The sequence below is a fragment of the Hypanus sabinus genome, chromosome 2, assembly GCF_030144855.1.
Source record: "Hypanus sabinus isolate sHypSab1 chromosome 2, sHypSab1.hap1, whole genome shotgun sequence".
NCBI classification, from domain to species: domain Eukaryota; kingdom Metazoa; phylum Chordata; class Chondrichthyes; order Myliobatiformes; family Dasyatidae; genus Hypanus; species Hypanus sabinus.
Window position 1 is genome coordinate 162506402 of NC_082707.1, and position 18506 is coordinate 162524907.

At 38.2% G+C, this 18506-nt stretch overlaps 1 protein-coding gene across 2 annotated transcripts in view; it reads left to right on the forward strand.

Moving 5' to 3' along the window:
• The window catches only part of l2hgdh (L-2-hydroxyglutarate dehydrogenase), a 28485-nt gene that overhangs the window by 6659 nt on the left and 3320 nt on the right, over positions 1 to 18506 (forward strand). The window contains exons 3-9 of one of the 2 annotated variants that reach the window (XM_059958176.1): positions 1484 to 1635; positions 7419 to 7550; positions 9772 to 9934; positions 12339 to 12373; positions 14230 to 14400; positions 15849 to 16006; positions 17756 to 17887. In XM_059958176.1, coding sequence (XP_059814159.1) covers positions 1484 to 1635; positions 7419 to 7550; positions 9772 to 9934; positions 12339 to 12373; positions 14230 to 14400; positions 15849 to 16006; positions 17756 to 17887 — 943 coding nt within the window. The remainder of the gene's footprint in view (positions 1 to 1483; positions 1636 to 7418; positions 7551 to 9771; positions 9935 to 12338; positions 12374 to 14229; positions 14401 to 15848; positions 16007 to 17755; positions 17888 to 18506) is intronic. The other variant, XM_059958178.1, reaches the window with a different exon arrangement.

The following is an 18506-nucleotide window of genomic DNA, read 5'->3' on the forward strand; positions in this document are numbered from 1 at the left end:
AAGATCATGCACTAATTAGCTAACTAAATGTTATCTGTACTTTCTCCATGAAATCAAAATCTGCACAAGGATTTTCTGATATCTTTTTCTATCCTTCCGAATTTACTTCTCTGTGTGTTTTACCATGTTCCTGCACTACGTTTGTTGTCCATTTCTTTCCTCTAACATTCTCCTTCTTCCATCCTAAACTCTCTCCAAAATGGATAACCCTTTTTCTTCCTGGACAACTTATTGGCCATAAATAGTTCTGGCTAATTACAACAAAACTAACTTATGAATCAACTGAACTTTTATTTTAAACAAAATGAAATACTCAGTTATATAATGTAATGTAATTAAAAGAACACTTATTGAGTTTTGAGAAAATCTGCAAAAAAAAAACCCAAAAGCATAACTGTATTAATAAAATAAAGCATGGTCTTAAACTAGGGTATTACATAAAGTACCTATTGAAATTATTTTTTTAAAATGTGTTCATTTTTTGGGACATGAACGTAACTGGCTAGACCAGCAATCATTGCACTTATGAAGATGGTGGTGAGTTTCCACTGCAATCTTTATGCCAAAGATGCTCAGCAGTGCTGCTGCAAAGAGAGTTCCCAGAATTAGACTCTGCAGTGATCAAGGAAGGTGGGTTGTCTCCAATTCAAATGGCGTATGACATGAGGAAAACTCAGGAGCTGATTCTTCCCCACTGCCATCAGATTGATGAATGGTCCTTGGATCTGTGAAAACCAGCACATTATTCCTTTTCCTTGCACTATTTGTTTTGTAATTTATGATAATATGTCTTTGTTTAGTATTGCTGGTACAAAATAACAAATTTCACATCATACAATACAATAGTGGTGCTTTCATGTGTCCTCTGCCCTGGCTTTTGGCAGTAGAGGCAGGGTCTGTGACAGGTGTTATCAAAACTTGTTTTGCTCTTGCCAGCATTGAGTTGGAACAGCAGCAGCTTACAATAAAAGCTGTAAAATTGAGAATAAATGAAGATCTAATATTAGATTCTGAATGCATCTATGAAGAGAATCCCTAACTTTAACGGTCACAGCAGTATATAAAAATATAGTTTAGAAGTCTCATGGAAGAAAGTCAGTGGGTAACGAAAGAGCAGAAGCATTTCAGTGTTGTTCTTTTAAACTGGGTTAAATGGTGAGCTGTCAAGGACAAAAAGCTGGACAAAACTGTGGTGACTTGGCAGTTTCTTACATTAAATGCAGGGTTGTAGGAAGGCAACGACAGTTTATAGTGGAAAACAGCAAGTTAATTTTTTTTTGCTCTTTGATGCTGATCTCTTGCTCTGTAGTGTTAACTTTTGACTTGAAGGTATATCATGCCACAGAATTAGTGTTCTGGTTGTTTTCATGTGTTGATAAAAAGAACAGCTTCAATGTTATTACGTTGGTATAATTTTGTAACAGCAATTAGTTTTTAATTTTAACTGTTTGCTCTCTGTACTAATCACTGTAATCTTGTTCAGCTTTCCATCAGAGTGGACACAATAGTGGGGTTATTCACAGTGGAATTTACTATACGCCAGGATCATTAAAGGCTAAACTGTGTGTGCGGGGTGCTGAACTAAGCTATGCTTATTTTGAGAAGAAAGGCATCCCTTATAAAAGATGTGGTAAAGTGAGTATTTTTTTTGGTTGTATATATGTCTTTCACCTGTTGTTCTATTGCTCAAGGCAACTAAATTCATGTTCCTCGATAGATACTTGATAAGGAGAATGCTAGACCTTGATTCTCCAGAGAATTGTTCTCAATGGAAATTTTCTCCCCACAATCTCAGCATACCTCCTCAGTTTCTACCATTCACCTACATGCTAATGGCATGTGCAGTGATCAATTAACCGACCAACCTGCACATCTGTGGGGTGAGGGAGGAAACCTACTGGATGTAGTCATGGCGAATGTGCAGACTTCAAACAGAGAGGGCTGGTGTGAACCTGGATCTCTGGCATTGCAAGGCAGCAGTACTAACAGTGGGATAGATTGCCATAACCAGTACCATAAGTCTTTTTGATAATGGGGGCATGCTACTTGTGAAATTGTCTTACTTTATCAGTTCTGAATTTTCATAATCAGTCCCATACAATATTCAAAACTTTCACATGCTAAATTAGTGAATTAAACCTCATGGTTTGGGAAAATGTCTTTTTTAGATATAAGAATATTCACAAGCAATATAGTTGATTAATGTTATCAATTCACTAGAAATAATGTCTACTCAGTAGAGTTCTTCATTGACAGTAAAATATTTCTTTCTACTTCTGGCTGCCTTAGGGAAGAATTCATGTCCAAAACAAAAATGGATATAAATTTATTTTGAAATAAATTATGCAAATTCAATCTATTTCTTTCAAATTGTTTTTTTTAATGCAGAATTACTTTCTCTTCATGAGATTCGGGTAGCACAGAAGCATAATGGTTAGCACAGTGCTTTACACCACCAGCAGCCCAGGTTCAATTCCCGCCACTGTAAGGAATTTGTACATTCTCCCTGTGACTACATAGGTTTCCTCCAGGTGCTCTGGATTCCTCCCACAGTCCAAACACATACCGATTGGTAGGTTATTTGGACATTATAAATTGTCCTGTGATTAAGCTAAGCTTAAATTGGGGGATGCTGAAAGATGAAGCTTCAATGGGCAGAAGAGCCTACTCTGTGTTGTATCTCAATAAATAAATATAGAGCACTTTCCATTCCATTCTTCTCTTCCTGTTGATGTACATCTTTCATGCAGGGAAATTTATCAGATTTTATGCAAATGTGATAGATAGTTCGGGTCAATTGTTGAAGCAATAACCTATCCTTGGGGAGGAAATTTCAGTCCTAAATTAAAACTTTACTGAAGATGTTAAAAGTTACAAATACATATTATAGGAATATTTAATAAGTTTACTTTTTACTCTTAATTCTCTGAGAAAAATTTGAAAAAATAAATGGTGATATTGATTCATCAGCAATTGGGTTAACAGTGAGGAAGTTAAAATAAAATTGTGACAGCAGGAAGTAGTTTATGGTCAGAAGAATATCAGTACACAAGGTGTTGCTCATCTAAATGTCAAGTTTCTTCCTAGAAGTTGTGTTTTCTTTTATTTTCAACACAATCTTTTTGCAATAGTCTTGTTAGAGGCTCTGTCCAACATTCAGGCTGGTTTTGTTTGTTATCCTGTTAGCCTCATCATTGCCGTATCTCTCTAGTTCTTAAAGCTGTGTATCAAAAAATCACTCTCCTTTTCTCATATCCTCCAAACTGCACCTTTGATGTTCCTATTTTTTTTGTTAAATATGTTTCAAAAGGATAGCAATGGTACTGACCGCCTCATTTGAAGAGGTAGTCATTAAGCCACTTATCAATAGACAGTATAAGTGTTCTCTTGCAGGGGAGTAAAGGAAGTCTGGATCTCTTCCAACTGTACCAGATAAGTAAGCCTTGGAACAAATACATTGAGGCAGATATGCTTCAACAATGTGGGGGAAAAAAATCAAACATCAAAGAATATGAGAATCAGCCGTGGTTGACAAAAGAATTTTGGGGTACAAGCAGCTCTAGGTAAGGGGAAAAATGACATGGGGAGTTTTTTTTAAAAAAAGAAGGGAATATTAGGAATAAAACATTGAAATATTAAATGTGTTGGCAAAAACATCTCTAGCTCCATAATGCTGAGCAGCAGTGCCTCTGGGGCCATTTGCTCAGTCGACTGCTGTTCATGCTGCTGATCGTGACTGCACTGCTAGATCTAGTTCAAAACGAATCATCAAGCTCGCTGATGACACACCACTGGATGGTCTCATCAACAATGACAGTGAGACAGCATACAGAGAGGAGGTAGAGCATCTGATAGAATGGTGCGAGCACAACTTGAGCCTCAATGTGGACAAGACCATAGGGATGATGAGGAACCTCAGGAAGATGCAGACTGACCACTCACTGCACACAAGTGATTCCTCCATGGAAAGAATTAGGAGAACAAAGTTTTTTGGTAGCGGACAGAACATACGATCTCACCAGGATCTTTGGTCAACACCGGATCTTTGGTCAAGAGGTTGAGGCAAGTGAGGCTTCCTTCCCCCCCACCAACCGTACCAACTTTTTACAGGAGTATTCATCAAGTGTGTCCTAACCAGCTACATCACCATCTGGCAAAGGAATTGCAAGGCAACTAATTTCAAGTTCCTATAAAGGATTATGAGGACTGCTGAGAGGATCATCAGGAAGCTTAATGGCCTAAGGGTGGATAAATCTCCTGGACCTGATGAAATGCACCCTTGGGTTCTGAAGGAAATAGCTGGAGAGATTGCAGAGGCATTTACAAGAATTGTAGCATTGCTACAATTGTAGAATTGTAGCAATGACTGGCATTGTACTGGATGACTAGAAAATTGCAAATGTTATTCTGCTATTTAAGAAGGGTGGGAGGCAGCAGAAAGAAAACTATAGTCCTGTTAGCCTGACATCAGTGGTTGGGAAATAGTTGGAATCGATTGTTAGGGATGAGATTATGGAGTACTTGGAGGCACATGACAAGATAGGCCAAAGCCAGCATGGTATCCTGAAAGGAAAATCCTGCCTGACTAACCTACTGCAATTTTTTGAGGAAATTACAAGCAGAGTAGACAAAGGAGATGCAGTAGGTGTGGTGTACTTGGATTTTCAGAAGATCTTTGAGAAGGTGCTGTACATGAGGCTACTTAACAAGTTAAGAGCAGAGGAATGGGCAAAGAAGTGGCAAAAGAAATACAATGTTGGAAAGTGTATGGTCGTGCTCTTTGATGGAAGAAATAAATGGGCAGACTATTATTTAGATGGGGAGAGAATTCAAAATGCAGAGATGCAAACTCTAAAGGTTAACCTCCAGGTTGAGTCAATGGTGCAGAAGGGAAATGCAATGTTGGCATTTATTTCTAGAGGTATAGTTTATAAGAGCAGGGATGTAATGTTGAGCCTCTATAAGACACTCGTGAGACCACACGGAGTATTGTGTGCAGTTTTGGGCTCCTTATTTTAGAAAGGTTATACTGACATTGGAGAGGGTTCAGAGAAGATTCACGAGAATGATTCCAGGAATGAAAGGGTTACACTATGAGGAATGTCTGGCAGCTCGGGCTGTATTCGCTGGAGTTCAGTAGAATGTGGGGGTATCTCATAGAAACATTCTGAATGTTAAAAAGCCTGAACAGATTAAATATGGGTAAAGTTATTTCCCATTGTAGGGGAGTCTCAGACAGAGGGCACGACTTCAGGATTGAAAGGCGTCCATTTATAAAAGAGAAGTGGAGAAATTACTTTAGTCAGAGGGTGGTAAATCTGTGGAATTTGTTGCCATGAGCAGCTGTGGAGGCCAAGTCACTGTGTGCATTTAAGGCAGAGATAGACAGGTTCTTGATTAGCCAGGGCATCAAAGGGTATGGGGAGAAGGCAGGGGAATCAGAATCAGGTTTATTCTCACCAGCATGTGACGTGAAATTTGTTGACTTAGCAGCAGCAGTTCAGTGCAATACATAATCTAGCAGGGAAAAATAATAAAAAAATAAAATAAAACAATAATAAATAAACAAGTAAATCAATTATGTATATTGAATAGATTTTAAAAAGTGCAAAAAGAGAAATACTGTATATTTTTTTTTAAAGTGAGGTAGTGTCCAAAGCTTCAATGTCCATTTAGGAATCGGCAGAGGGGAAGAAGCTGTTCCTGAATCATTAAGTGTCTGCCTTCAGGCTTCTGTACCTCCTACCTGATGGGAACAGTGAGAAAAGGGCATGCCTGGGTGCTAGAGGTCTTAATAATGGACATTGCCTTTCTGAGACATTGCTCCCTAAAGATGTCCTGGGTACTTTGTAGGCTAGTACCCGAGATGGAGCTCACTAGATTTACAACCTTCTGCAGCTTCTTCTGGTCCTGTGCAGTAGCCCCTCCATGCCAGACAGTGATGCAGCCTGTCAGAATGCTCTCCACGGTACAACTATAGAAGTTTTTGAGTGTTGACATACCAAATCTCTTCAGACTCCTAATAAAGTATAGCTGCTGTCTTGCCTTATTTATAACTACATCGATATGTTGGGACCAGTTACATCCTCAGAGATCGTGACACCCAGAAACTCAGAGCTACTCACTCTCTCCACTTCTGGTCCCTCTATGAGGATTTATATGTGTTCTTTCTTCTTACCCTTCCTGAAGTCCACAATCAGCTCTTTCATCTTACTGACGTTGAGTGCCAGGTTGTTGCTGTGACACCTTTCCACTAGTAGGCATATCTCACTCCTGTACACCCTCTCATCACCATTTGCATTTCTACCAAAAACAGAGTGAGGATGACCGGAAGAATTGGGTCAGCCCATGGTTGAATGGCGGAGTAGACTCGATGGGCCAAATGACCTACTTCTGCTCCTATGTCTTATGGTCTTAAATCAGGCTTCAGATGTGAAAAACTGCTTTGCACGGAAATCCAATAACCAGAGATACCTGCTGTTGCTTACGTGTATAGGGTTCCAGGGAGGGGTAGCGCCTCTGGTGAAGGGGCTTGTCATGTCCAGTCTGGGGCAGCTGACTCACCTTTGGTCCTCACCAGATGCTCAGTTCTAACCTGTTGCTCCAAGTAGCTGTTTGCATGCCACAGTGGTACAGTGCTTCGACAGGCGAGCTAAACTAGGTGACGGTAGCTGATGGGCCTCGTACCTCATTAGATAGGGACATGCCTCATTCCCCATGAGATAAGGATGGCCAGGAAGTCAATTCTGCAACACTGTGTGGAGAGCAATGGGCATGACGAGGCACAGAAGATGCCATGGTCATCCACTGCAACTAAAGAAGACCCAGTTTGTGACACTTGTTCCACCACTGGATGTGGACTTCTGAGGTCAAGAGTGTGGAACTGCCCCAGTGGCAAGGCTTTTCTGCTTCAAAAACTCTCCTGTACAGGCTTCCTTTAATCATTGGACATGATAGATAATGAACAGTATGCCCTCAATGTAGAATAGCTTTGCTATGTGTCAATGAACACGATTCATTATGTGACAAATTGTTCCACTGTTTATCTTGTAAGTATACCATTTATCTGGAAAACAACTAGCCCTGTCATGTAATGGCAGGGTGGATGAATTCAGACATTTCTATTTGAGGGATTTCCAAAGGAACAATTGGATTTACAATGATTTCCACATACTGAATAAAAATATATAAGATTTTAAAATGTAAAATAAGCTTCTTGAAATATCTTCCTCTCGCCCTCCTCCCCACCACCACCTGTAAAGAAGACACAGAATCATAGATAACTAATTTATAATAGCAACAGAAAAGTTCCACTGATTAAGAGCAAACTTGTTGAATTTATAATCAAATGGTAGTTTATCATTCAGGATTTTGTTTCAGAGACAACACATGATTTGTGAATTTCATTTTTATTGCAGCTTATTGTTGCTGTTGACCGAGAAGAAGTTCCACGGTTAAAAGCTTTGTTTGAACGTGGACAGCAGAACAATGTCCAAGGCCTGAGACTTATTAATGCAAAGGAAATCCAAGAGCGAGAGCCCTATTGTAGGGTAAATTTTTATAATGTTTTAATACTTCCAAATTTCCTCTATACAATGCATAGATCCATGTTGGTGGAAAGTTCCAGAGTGGTGGAAACCAGCCATTTCTTTGAATGTACAATTGATTGTATCAAATTCAAAGCCATAGTAGAGACATCTTTTTCTCCAGTATCCACATAGGATATCTTACAGCAGGGTGTTTAATCAAGGATTTTTTAAAAATTACCTTATATTATGACTTGTGTTATCAATGTTAGGAATCAAATATAGAATGTTTATTGTTGTACACTGCCTTTTCCAGCCAGGCTAAGAAAGGATAATTATTTGAGTACATTATGGAGGTTTATTTGTTTCTACCCTCTTAAAAATACTGCAACACAAATTTTCTGAAGAATACTATGTGAAAAGGGTTATTTTTTGTGATTTACAGTCATTTTAAAATCAAGATACAAATCAAAGGTAAATACAAACTACAAAAAATCTGCAGATGCTGGAAATCCATGCAATGTACACAAGATGCTGGAGGAACTCAGCAGGCCAGGCAGAATCTATTGGAAAAAAGAACAGTCGACATTTCAGGCCAAGACCCTTCAGCAGGACTGGAGGGAAAGAAAGCTGAGGAGTAGATTCGAAAGGTGGGGGGGAGGGGCGAGGAGCGGGAAACACAAGGTGATAGGTGAAATTGGGAGGGGGAGGGATGAGGTAAAGAGCTGGGAAGTTGGTGAAAGAGATACAGGGCTGGAAAAGGATCAGCATGAGAGGAGAGGGCAGAAGGCTAGAAGAAAGGAAAGGGGAGAGGAGCACTAGAGGGAGGCGATGGGCAGGCAAAGGGATGAGGTGAGAGAATGGTGGGGGGGGGTCATTACCTGAAGTTTGAGAAATAAATATTCATGCCATCAGGTTGGAGGCTACCCAGATGGAATATAAGGTGGTGTCCTTCTGTGTTCCTCTTCCCCCTTTCTCTTCCATGGCCTTTCTGTTCTCTCCTATCAGACTCCCTCATCTCCAGCCCTGTATCTCTTTCTCCAATCAACATCCCAGCTCTTTACCTCATCCTTCCCCCTCCTGGTTTCACCTATAATCTGGTGTTTCTCTCTCCCCTCCCCTCCCCCCACCTTTCAAATCTACTACTCATCTTTTTTTCTCCTGCCCTGCTGAAGTGTCTCAATGCAAAGCATCGACTGTACTTTTTTCCAAAGGTAAGTACAGTGTGTTTTGGCATGTTATAGAAACACAGAAAACTGAGAAAACCTACAGCACAATACAGGCCCTTCGGCCCACAATGCTGTACCAAATATACCAATGCTGTGGTATATTGAAGGGTGATAAAAACATGAAAAACTACATTGCATCCCTTTTGCATTTTACTTGGTAACACTTATTTTTGAAATTATTTTTTCCTCCTTAAACTCACATTATAGAGCTCTTCTAAAATCTTAATCTGGATTCTGTTTGATATATTAATTCTTTACTTAAAACATGGTGTTCCCGTGAAATTTTCAACTGCAGAAGCCTGTGAAGGCACAGTCACTGAATATAGTTAAGAAAAGGATAGTTAATTGGACACAAGGGCATTGAGGAATATGAGGAGAGAGATGAAATATGGTATTTAGATACAGGATCAGCCATGATCACATTAAGAGGATGTTTGAATGGCCAAATGGCCTGTTCCCATTTTCTATGACTCTCTATCATAGAATCTACACTATAGTATATGTCCTTGATTTTTTTTTTCTTCTTCTGATTAGAAACAGCACATTGAATTGCTGGCTCCCAGGATTTTTTTTAAAAAATGGTTCATCCTGTCTGATGTGCATTAACTGCTGCAGTTTCTGGAGACTTTTATTTCAATAACCAGTAGCAAGCTGATAAATTCCAGTAGGGAATCTTATATTTTTTTCCATTATTGCTAAATTTCATTGTTGGCTCATAAGTCTGAGCTAATCATATATCTTGCATTGTTGCTTTTTTTTCACACTTTTCTCTCAGTATTGTTAGAAGCACATTTTGATTTTCTTTAACTTTAATATTAAATATTTTGATGTTTGTGGAAGTTCATGGCTTTAAATATCAACCTGTTAAATGAACTAAAACACAAAGTTTTATAGAGAATATGTTTTAATGTATAAGGACATAAGATAAGTAGTGGACAGTAGTAGTGACACAGTAACCTGGTATAAGTTGTATTGAACTTTTATGTATTCGGCTTTGTTTCTTAATTGTTACTTAGGGTTTGATGGCCTTGGATTCTCCAAACACAGGCATTGTAGATTGGAGAGAGGTGGCCCTATCGTATGCAAAAGATTTTTGTGAAATGGGTGGGAGTATAGAAACACAGTTTGAAGTAACTGACTTCCAGAGTACTAAAGAAAGTCCTGAAGGTAGTCAAGATGGTAAGTGCAATTTTGTTGTCATGCCATTGAACAGGTTAACTCGAATGCAGTTTTTGACCATTTGATGCAGAAGACAAGCCATCAAGTTCGTGTGGCATACTTCAAAGTAAAATAGGAAACTGTCAAATCTCATTAACCCTCTTGAGTTGGTCAAGTAGCTGTATTGCAGTTAAAGAACATCTATAGAGTTCTATAGTGTTATGGAGCACTATAGCACACAAACTGGCCCTGTGGCTTGTCTAGTCCATGCTGAACTGTTATTCTGCCTAGTACTATCGAGCCACACCTGGTCCACAGCCCTTCATACCCATCTCATCCATGTACTTATCCAAACTTCTCTTAAGCATTGCAATGAAACTTGTAACCACCACTTCCACTGTCAGTTCATACCACACTTGCACTACCCACTTAGTGAAGATGTTTCCATAAACAAAGGAGCAGAAGTCGGCCATTCAGCCCATTGAGTCTGCTCCGCCTTTTATCATGAGCTGATCCATTCTCCCATTTAGCCCCACTCCCCCGCCTTCTTACCATAACCTTTGATGCTCTGGCTACTCAAATACCTATCCAATCTCTGCCTTAAATACACCCAATGACTTGGCCTCCACTGCCGCCCGTGGCAACAAATTCCACAGATTCACCACCCTTTGGCTAAAAAAATCCTCTTCACATCTCTGTTCTGAATGGGAGCCCTTCAATCCTTAAGTCATGCCCTCTAAGGTTACCCTTAAGTATTTCACCTTTCACCATTAACCTGTGTATGACCTCTAGTTCTAGTCTCACCCAACCTCAGTGGAAAAAGCTGCTTACATTTACCCTGCCTATACTCCTCATAATTTTGTATATCCCTATCAAATTGCCCCTTGTTCTCCTACACTCTGGATATAATTTATATTGGAGAGCTACAATTTAATAATTGTTATTAAGTAGTCTAAATCACATTATATTGTGGAGTGAATCTACTGAGCTGATGACTCTGAAATGTGCACACAATTTTTATGAATGTGTAAGTACTTAAATTCATTAGTTTGTGGCTAAGGTCCTTGATGTCCGAGGAAATGTTGCAAAGAAATATCACGGTGTAAGCATCTGCTCTGGTGTGTGCAAGAGGGTTTTAGATATTGTCAATATTAAGTGCAATGTTGGTAGTATTTTGCCGCCTAGAAGGAAAAAATAAAAAGTAAATTTATTAACTGGGTCTCTGTTAATTTTGAAAAGTTCTGGCATTGTAGTAGTTTATACCCTGATGTTCTTACATGGTCAGAGTGGTGTTGCAGCTACTGTAGCACTTTTGCATATGTATTTCTTACGGAAATGAGAGTCATGCAAAATATAAAATTAGCAGACACTAATTAAGATTGACACATGAAGAAATGTTGTCAAAGTATGTGGGAACATTTAAAATGACCACCTGACACAATAAATTAATATGAGGACACGAGACTGTACCTACTGCTGGAATCTGAATCACACAATATCTGTGGAATCAAAGTGAAGGTTGATGTTTCTCATTATGAACCTGTATCAGGACTGAGAGTGTAGAGGGAAGATGACGAGTGTGTGTAAATGAGAGGGAGAGATGTGACCAAATAACGAAGGGATGTTGGGCAATTGTGGGAAGGTAATAAAGGGGGGTAGGGGTGAAGAATGGACAAGGGGATTAAGGCACTGAATGGACGTGTAGGAGTAGAAAAGGAACTCAAGGAGTAGATTATCTGAAATTGGACAATTCATTGTTCTTATCACTGGGTGAGAGTTCATTTGGTTTGCCTTTGGCCTCACTATGGCAGAGAAAGAAGTCTGGGTATACGGTTTTGCATTTAACAAATTCTTGCTTACAGTTATTTACAAATTTCAAGCTGAGTTACAGCAGACTAATGGCACAAGCTTTACTAAAGTTTTCGGTGTAAATGATGTATGCTGCAGAAGACATCATAATTATTCTGCTAGGAAATGCTTTTAAAATGGATTTGTTTTGATCACAAGTTGGAACAAGATTCAAGATTGCTTAATGTCATTTCCAGTACACAGGTGGAAAGGAAAATGAAATTATTGTTACTTCAGATCCAATGCAGCACAAAAAATACACAATAAAATAAAGAACACAATTTTTTTAAAAACACAATAAATATAAATACATAAGGTATTTATATACAAAGTGAATGGCTGTCAGTTTGTGCAATATATGATCCTGAGTTAATAACCTCTAACTAGGAAAATTAAATTCAAGGAAGAGTATTTCTCAAAAACAATATTTTGCTCATAACTTTAGCTAAGAAAAAGTAATCTGTTTTATTTTGCTTGATTGATAGTTTAACCTTCATTGCTATTTTTAATTGTTAAGTTTATTGCTTGAGCATGACATATCTTAGAAACCATGCACTAAGTTCAATATTTTTTTTAGGTTTAAAGTATCCAATTACCATCAGGAGTCTGAAGGTAAAGATTTGTTTAATTTCTATTATTGTGCTAGGTAGCAGAATGAGTTTCATTATTATATTTCCAAATTTGTTATATATTTAAAAAGGCTTTTATTTTTCACTTGTAACCCTACAATGAATCTTCATCAAAGAAAGCTAAATAGGGATGTATTTTGGACTTTAAGATCAGAGCATAAATTCAGTGTGTGGTTAAAGTTTCCTTGTTCAAAGGACTTCATTTTTATGTTCGGACAGTTGCAATGTGCTTGTCACAAAATAGAAGATAAACTTCAGTGCAGGTTTTCCATCGTACCGCAGAGAGCAAACAATCATGGCTGTAGTAAGCAAAAATATTCATACTGCAGTAGTAGGTGTTGAAGCAAGTTGTTAGAAAGTAAGTATTTTTATATCTGTTAATATTTGATGTGCTTAGTCTGAGAAAACTGAAACTACTATATACCTGATCATTAGTATTTGAGCAAGTGTGAACTTTTAGGTAAATTTCTGTCAGATATCGCAATAAGTTATAAATTTACAGAACCTTTATCATAGCTGTGTGTTGCAAGTTGATACACAACAAAGGGTGCAGAGAAAATTTACAATGATCTTGCCAGGAGTTGACTACCTGAGTTTTAGGGAAAGGTTGAATAGAATAAAACTTTGTTCCCTAAAGTGTAGGAGAGTGAACTTTGACAGACAGACATACTTTATTGATCCCAAGGGAAATTTGATTCATGGCAATTTGATAAGGTATACATAATTATGAGTGGTATAGATAGGGTAAAGGCAGGATCTTTCCACTAAGATTGGGTGAGACTAGAATTGGAAGTCATGGGTTAAGGATGAAAGGTGAAATGTTTTAAGGAGAACATGAGGAAACCTTTTTCACTCTGAGGGTTGTAAAAGTGTGAAATGAACTGGCAGCAGAAGTGGTGGATGCAGGTTCAATTTCATCATTTAAGAGAAATTTGTTTTGGTGCATGGATGGAGGATGGTATGTAGGGTTATAGTCTGGGTTCAGGTCAATGGGACTAGTCAGATTAATAGTTTGGCATGGACTAGATGGGCTGAAGGTCTTTTTTCTCTGCTATAGTGTTCTATGACTCTATAAATCAAGAATTCAGACTTTGAGGAGACATTGGAAGATCAGGAGAATGGTTACGCATGTAGTTAAATTTTGCAAGAAAATGCATAAGAGCAGATGATGAGCTGGTGCAAGTTGAGAAGAGGGATTCATGGCAAGTTCCATAGAATTACATTTTCAATGAAGGACTCCTAGGATTTTGCAAATTTAGTGTGACCTGAGACCATATTGCAAGGTACCAAATCAGTGGAAATCAACAAGGAAAGAGATTGTAGGTGAGCACATTGTCAATGGAGATTGCTGTTTGCAGAGCTCAGAACTAGAAAGGCTGACAGAAATTTATTGTGGGGGTGGGGTGAAGGCTGCAAATTGATGGAGTGGAGAGGATAGAGGTATGAGTGAAAGTTTCACCAGTGATGGGGCTCTGGGTAACCCCAAAGGTGATAGTCATTATGACCATATGGATTTCTTTCTACATTCCAAAAATATTTTGGTAGATTAACTGGCTGTTGTAAATTAGCTCACTAACAAGGAAGTCAATGGGCATTTGAGAGAGAATACATTGGAAGGTTACAGGGAAAATAGAGAGGGCAAATTAAACTGATGCTTTTGCTCTGCTAGGAGACAATATGGACCCAATGTGCCATAGGTTTTAATAAATAAGAACTTGGATTTCATTACAATTCAAAGCTAATTAAAAAACAATTAAAGGGGAAAAAAGCTAATCTAAATACACTTGCCACAATGTCAGTTTGTTTGGTATATTTCATTGGTATATTATTGTTTTTAAGCAGAAAACTGCGATACAGTGCAGGTATGTTGTGACATGCGGAGGTCTCCATTCAGATAGGCTTTCACAGAAATCTGGTTGTAGCTATGATCCGCGTATAGTGCCTTTTCGAGGAGATTACCTGATGCTAAAACCAGAGAAGCACTACTTAGTAAAAGGGAACATTTATCCTGTAAGTATTTGAGATACACTTAATAAATCTAATTAGATGTGATCAATTTCATAAAAGATTTCATATTTTTACATTTTTCTAAAATTGTTACAATTACACTTTTTGTTCAACATTCACAAATGGCATAGTTTGATTATAGTTTCACATTCTGTTCCAATTCTTAGTTTAAATATATCTTTGAAATAAATTGGTGTTCATTTTTGTATGTTGTTTTCATAAATAGTAATAATTGGACGCACATATGTACTTGTGGAATTGTATGCTGAGTTTATATATTTGAACTACAAATATTCTTTATCTTAAAATTGTTAATGTAAATAGAAATGTGCACTTGAATCTGGTGTCTCTTGGGTTCATTGTTTTTTTCGTACTGAATTGCTGTTAACAGTAGAGTGTAGGAACAGGCCCTTCAGCCCATGACAGCAGTGCTGGCCATGATGCCAGCTTAAACTAAACCTGCACATGATGTGTGTCCCTCCAATCCCTGCATGTTCATGTGCCTGTCTGAATGCTTCTTAAATGTCACTTATTCTACCACCCTGCACATCTGTTTTAAACCTTGCCCTTAACACCTTAAAGTTTTGTCCTCTAGTACTTAATATTTCTACTGTATGGGAAAAGAGACTCTTGTCTATGCCTCTCATCATTTTATAAGCCTTTACCAGATTTCCCTTCAGCCTCCAAAGCTCCAGGAAAAAACAATCCAAGTTTCTCCAACCTCGCCTTATGGCTCATACTCACATGAACCGAGGCAGCATCCTGGTGAATGTCCTCCGCACCCTTCCCAAAACCTCAGCATCCTTTCTGTAATGGAGTGACTATAACTGCGCACAATGCTCCAAGTGAGGCCTAAACAAAGTCTTATATATCTGAAACATGACTTCCTGATTCTTGTACTCCATGGCCCGACTGAAGACAGTGTTGCTATATGCTGCTTTTACCACTCTCTTACTTTTGTTGTCACTCTCGGGGAGCAATGGACTTGGACCCCAAGATCCCTCAGCACATCCTGCCATTTGCTGAATACATTCCCCTTGCATTTGACCTCTGAAAGTGCAACATCACACTTGCCCAGATTAAACTTAATCTGCTATATTTCTGCCCATATATGCATCAGATCTGTTACCTGCCAATTCCTTCAACAACCTTCTTCATAATCAGCAATTCTGCCATTTTAAAATTTTGAAAATATTCACTTTCAATTAAAGGACCTTTATAAACAAGAGGAAGGTTTGTTGCAGTAAGAGACAATGTGCTGTCAGCCTTTGTAGTAAAATGCTGCCTAACCTGCTAAACTCCATACCATTTAACTAACTGCATTTTGTCAGAACTTGTGTCCAGTTCTTTTATTTTTTTTAATATTGAACTAGATTTTCAAAATGGAAAGTCTTTGTTTAATTCCCTGTCTATATCTATAATAATTCTTTAAGTTGTCCTTTATTTTTTAGGTTCCAGATCCAAAGTTTCCTTTTCTTGGTGTACACTTTACACCAAGAATGAATGGGAGCATCTGGCTTGGACCCAATGCAGTTTTGGCATTTAAACGCGAAGGTTACAAAGTTTATGATTTTGACCTGCATGATTTTAGAGAAGCAATAAGTTACAGGTATCACAAGATTTCCGACATATGTAGAACAAAACTATGAAATCCATAATATGAAAGCATATTTTTCAACATTGACAATATAAAACCATAAGATATAGGAGCAGAAGCAGGCCATTTGGCCCATCAAGTCTGCTCCACCACTCAATCATGAGCTGATCCAATTTTTCTAGTCATCCCCACTCCCCCTGCCTTCTCTCCATACCCTTTGATGTCCTGGCTAATCAAGAACCTATCTATCTCTGCCTTAAATGCACCTAATGACTTGGCCTCCACAGCTGCTTGTGGCAACAAATTCCACAGATTTACCACCCTCTGACTAATGGGTCACTTCTTTGCCCATTTCCCTAAACTATCTAAGCCTCTCTGCAGGCTCTCTGTTTTCTCAGCACCACCCATTCCTCCACCTACCATCAGCAAATTTAGCCACAAATCCATTAATACCGTAGTTCAAATCATTTTCACACATCATTAAAAAGCAGCAGTCCCAACACCAACCCCTGTGGAACTCCACTAGTAAACAGCAGCTACCCAGAATAGGATCCCTTTATTCCCACTGTCTGTTCTCTGCTGATCAGCCAATGCTCCACCCACGCTAGTAACTTCCTTGTAATTTAAGCAGCCTCGTGTGCGGCATCTTGTCAAAGGCCTTCAGTAAATCCAAGTACACCACACCTACTGCATCTCCTTTGTCTACCCTGCTTGTAATTTCCTCAAAAAATTGTAGTAGGTTAGTCAGGCAGGGTATTCCTTTCAGGAAACCGTGCTGGCTTTGGCCTATCTTGTCATGTGCCTCCAGGTACTCTGTAATCTCATCCTTAACAATCGTTTCCAACAACTTCCCAACCATTGATGTCAGTGGTTCTGACATGCCTTTTGTATCTCCTGCTGTAATTTATAATCCACATCCCAGTTGCTGCTTAGAGGCCTGTATACAACTGCCATTAGGGTTCTTTAATCCTTGCAATTTCTTAACTTAATCCATGAGTCTCTACACCTTCCGATCCTATGTCATCCCTTTCTAATGATTTAATATTATTTCTTATACACAGGCCACACCACCCCCTCTGCCTACTAACCTATCTTTCCAATACACTGTATATCCTTGGACGTTCAGCTCCCAATGGCAGCCATCCTTTAGCCAAGTTTCAGAGATGGCCACAACATCATACTTGCCAATCTGTACCTGAATTTCAAGATTGTTCATTTTATTTCTTACGCTGCGTGCATTTAAATATAACACTTTCAGTCCAGTATTTGTTGCTTTCTATTGTAAATCATCCCACTGGCTATGATTATGCCTCATCTCCTGCCTGTCCTTCCTATCATCTAACAATATGGTTAAGTTCCCTGTTCACATTCTTTCATGTACCTGCTCATTAGTGGTAAAATGGAAATGTAAAAACACATTGCAATAGTCATTTTAATTACTTGACATAAATAGCTCTGAGATGTTTGTTATCTTTATGCCCGGGCTTCTTCAAGTAACTTCATCCACGTATATAAAACATAAGCCTTGTATTTTGGATTGTATTGCAGAAACTTCAAGTTCATATCACGTATTTTGTTTCTGTGGTGTTAACCATGTATTTTGAATTACAATTTTAACAAAGCAGAAATTGGTCATATGTTAATTTAAAAAACACTGTTTTTAGTGTTTTAAGTTTGAATGTGGTTTCTAATCGGTATCTTCAGATAACTTGTACGATTTCCAGAAGTGTAAAAGCTAACTCTTCGCTCTCCCTTTACCAGTGGGGTTCAAAAACTTGCCATGAAACATATTGTATTCGGTATAAGTGAAATGTATAGAGGAATCGTTATCAGTGCCCAAGTGAAACAGCTTCAGCGGTACATTCCACAGCTTACTGTCAATGATGTTATGAGGTAAGGAGAAAGATTGACATGCACATTGAGTCTTGCATGTTTTCACTTATTACTTCTTCCCTGCTTCTTTTGTATTTCTTTCCTCCATAAATATATTTTACTCAATTATAATTCGAAGATCACATAGTATTATAAAAGTTTTGGGTTAAGTTAATTGTATTCAAAAATGTTGGAGATTATGCAGTCTACCAATAAACAGTTACTGTTTCAATTAACTACTATTTTTCCATAATATTCTTATGTGAAAAGAGGCCATATTTAACATCGGCATACTGAGTTAAAGATTTATGTAATTGGTTGTGATAGCTAAATATTAAATGTTGCTTTCTTTTCAAATACTAAATATGTATACTGTGCCATTTTCAGATCTGTATTGAATAGATGAAGTTCAGAGACTTTTAGATCTTGGCATGCATGATGGCTAATATTTCAGGTTTAAATCAGCAATAAATAAAGCCAATGGATGTTTGTATATACAACCAGCAAAGCAGACCACCAGTCAGAATGGGTCAATATCAAAATAACAGACAAGTTTGTATTTTCAAGAGTAACACTTAGAGACAATAAGTGGATGAGTTACTGAAGGATCAGCACGACTGAATGTGGCCATATTTAATTT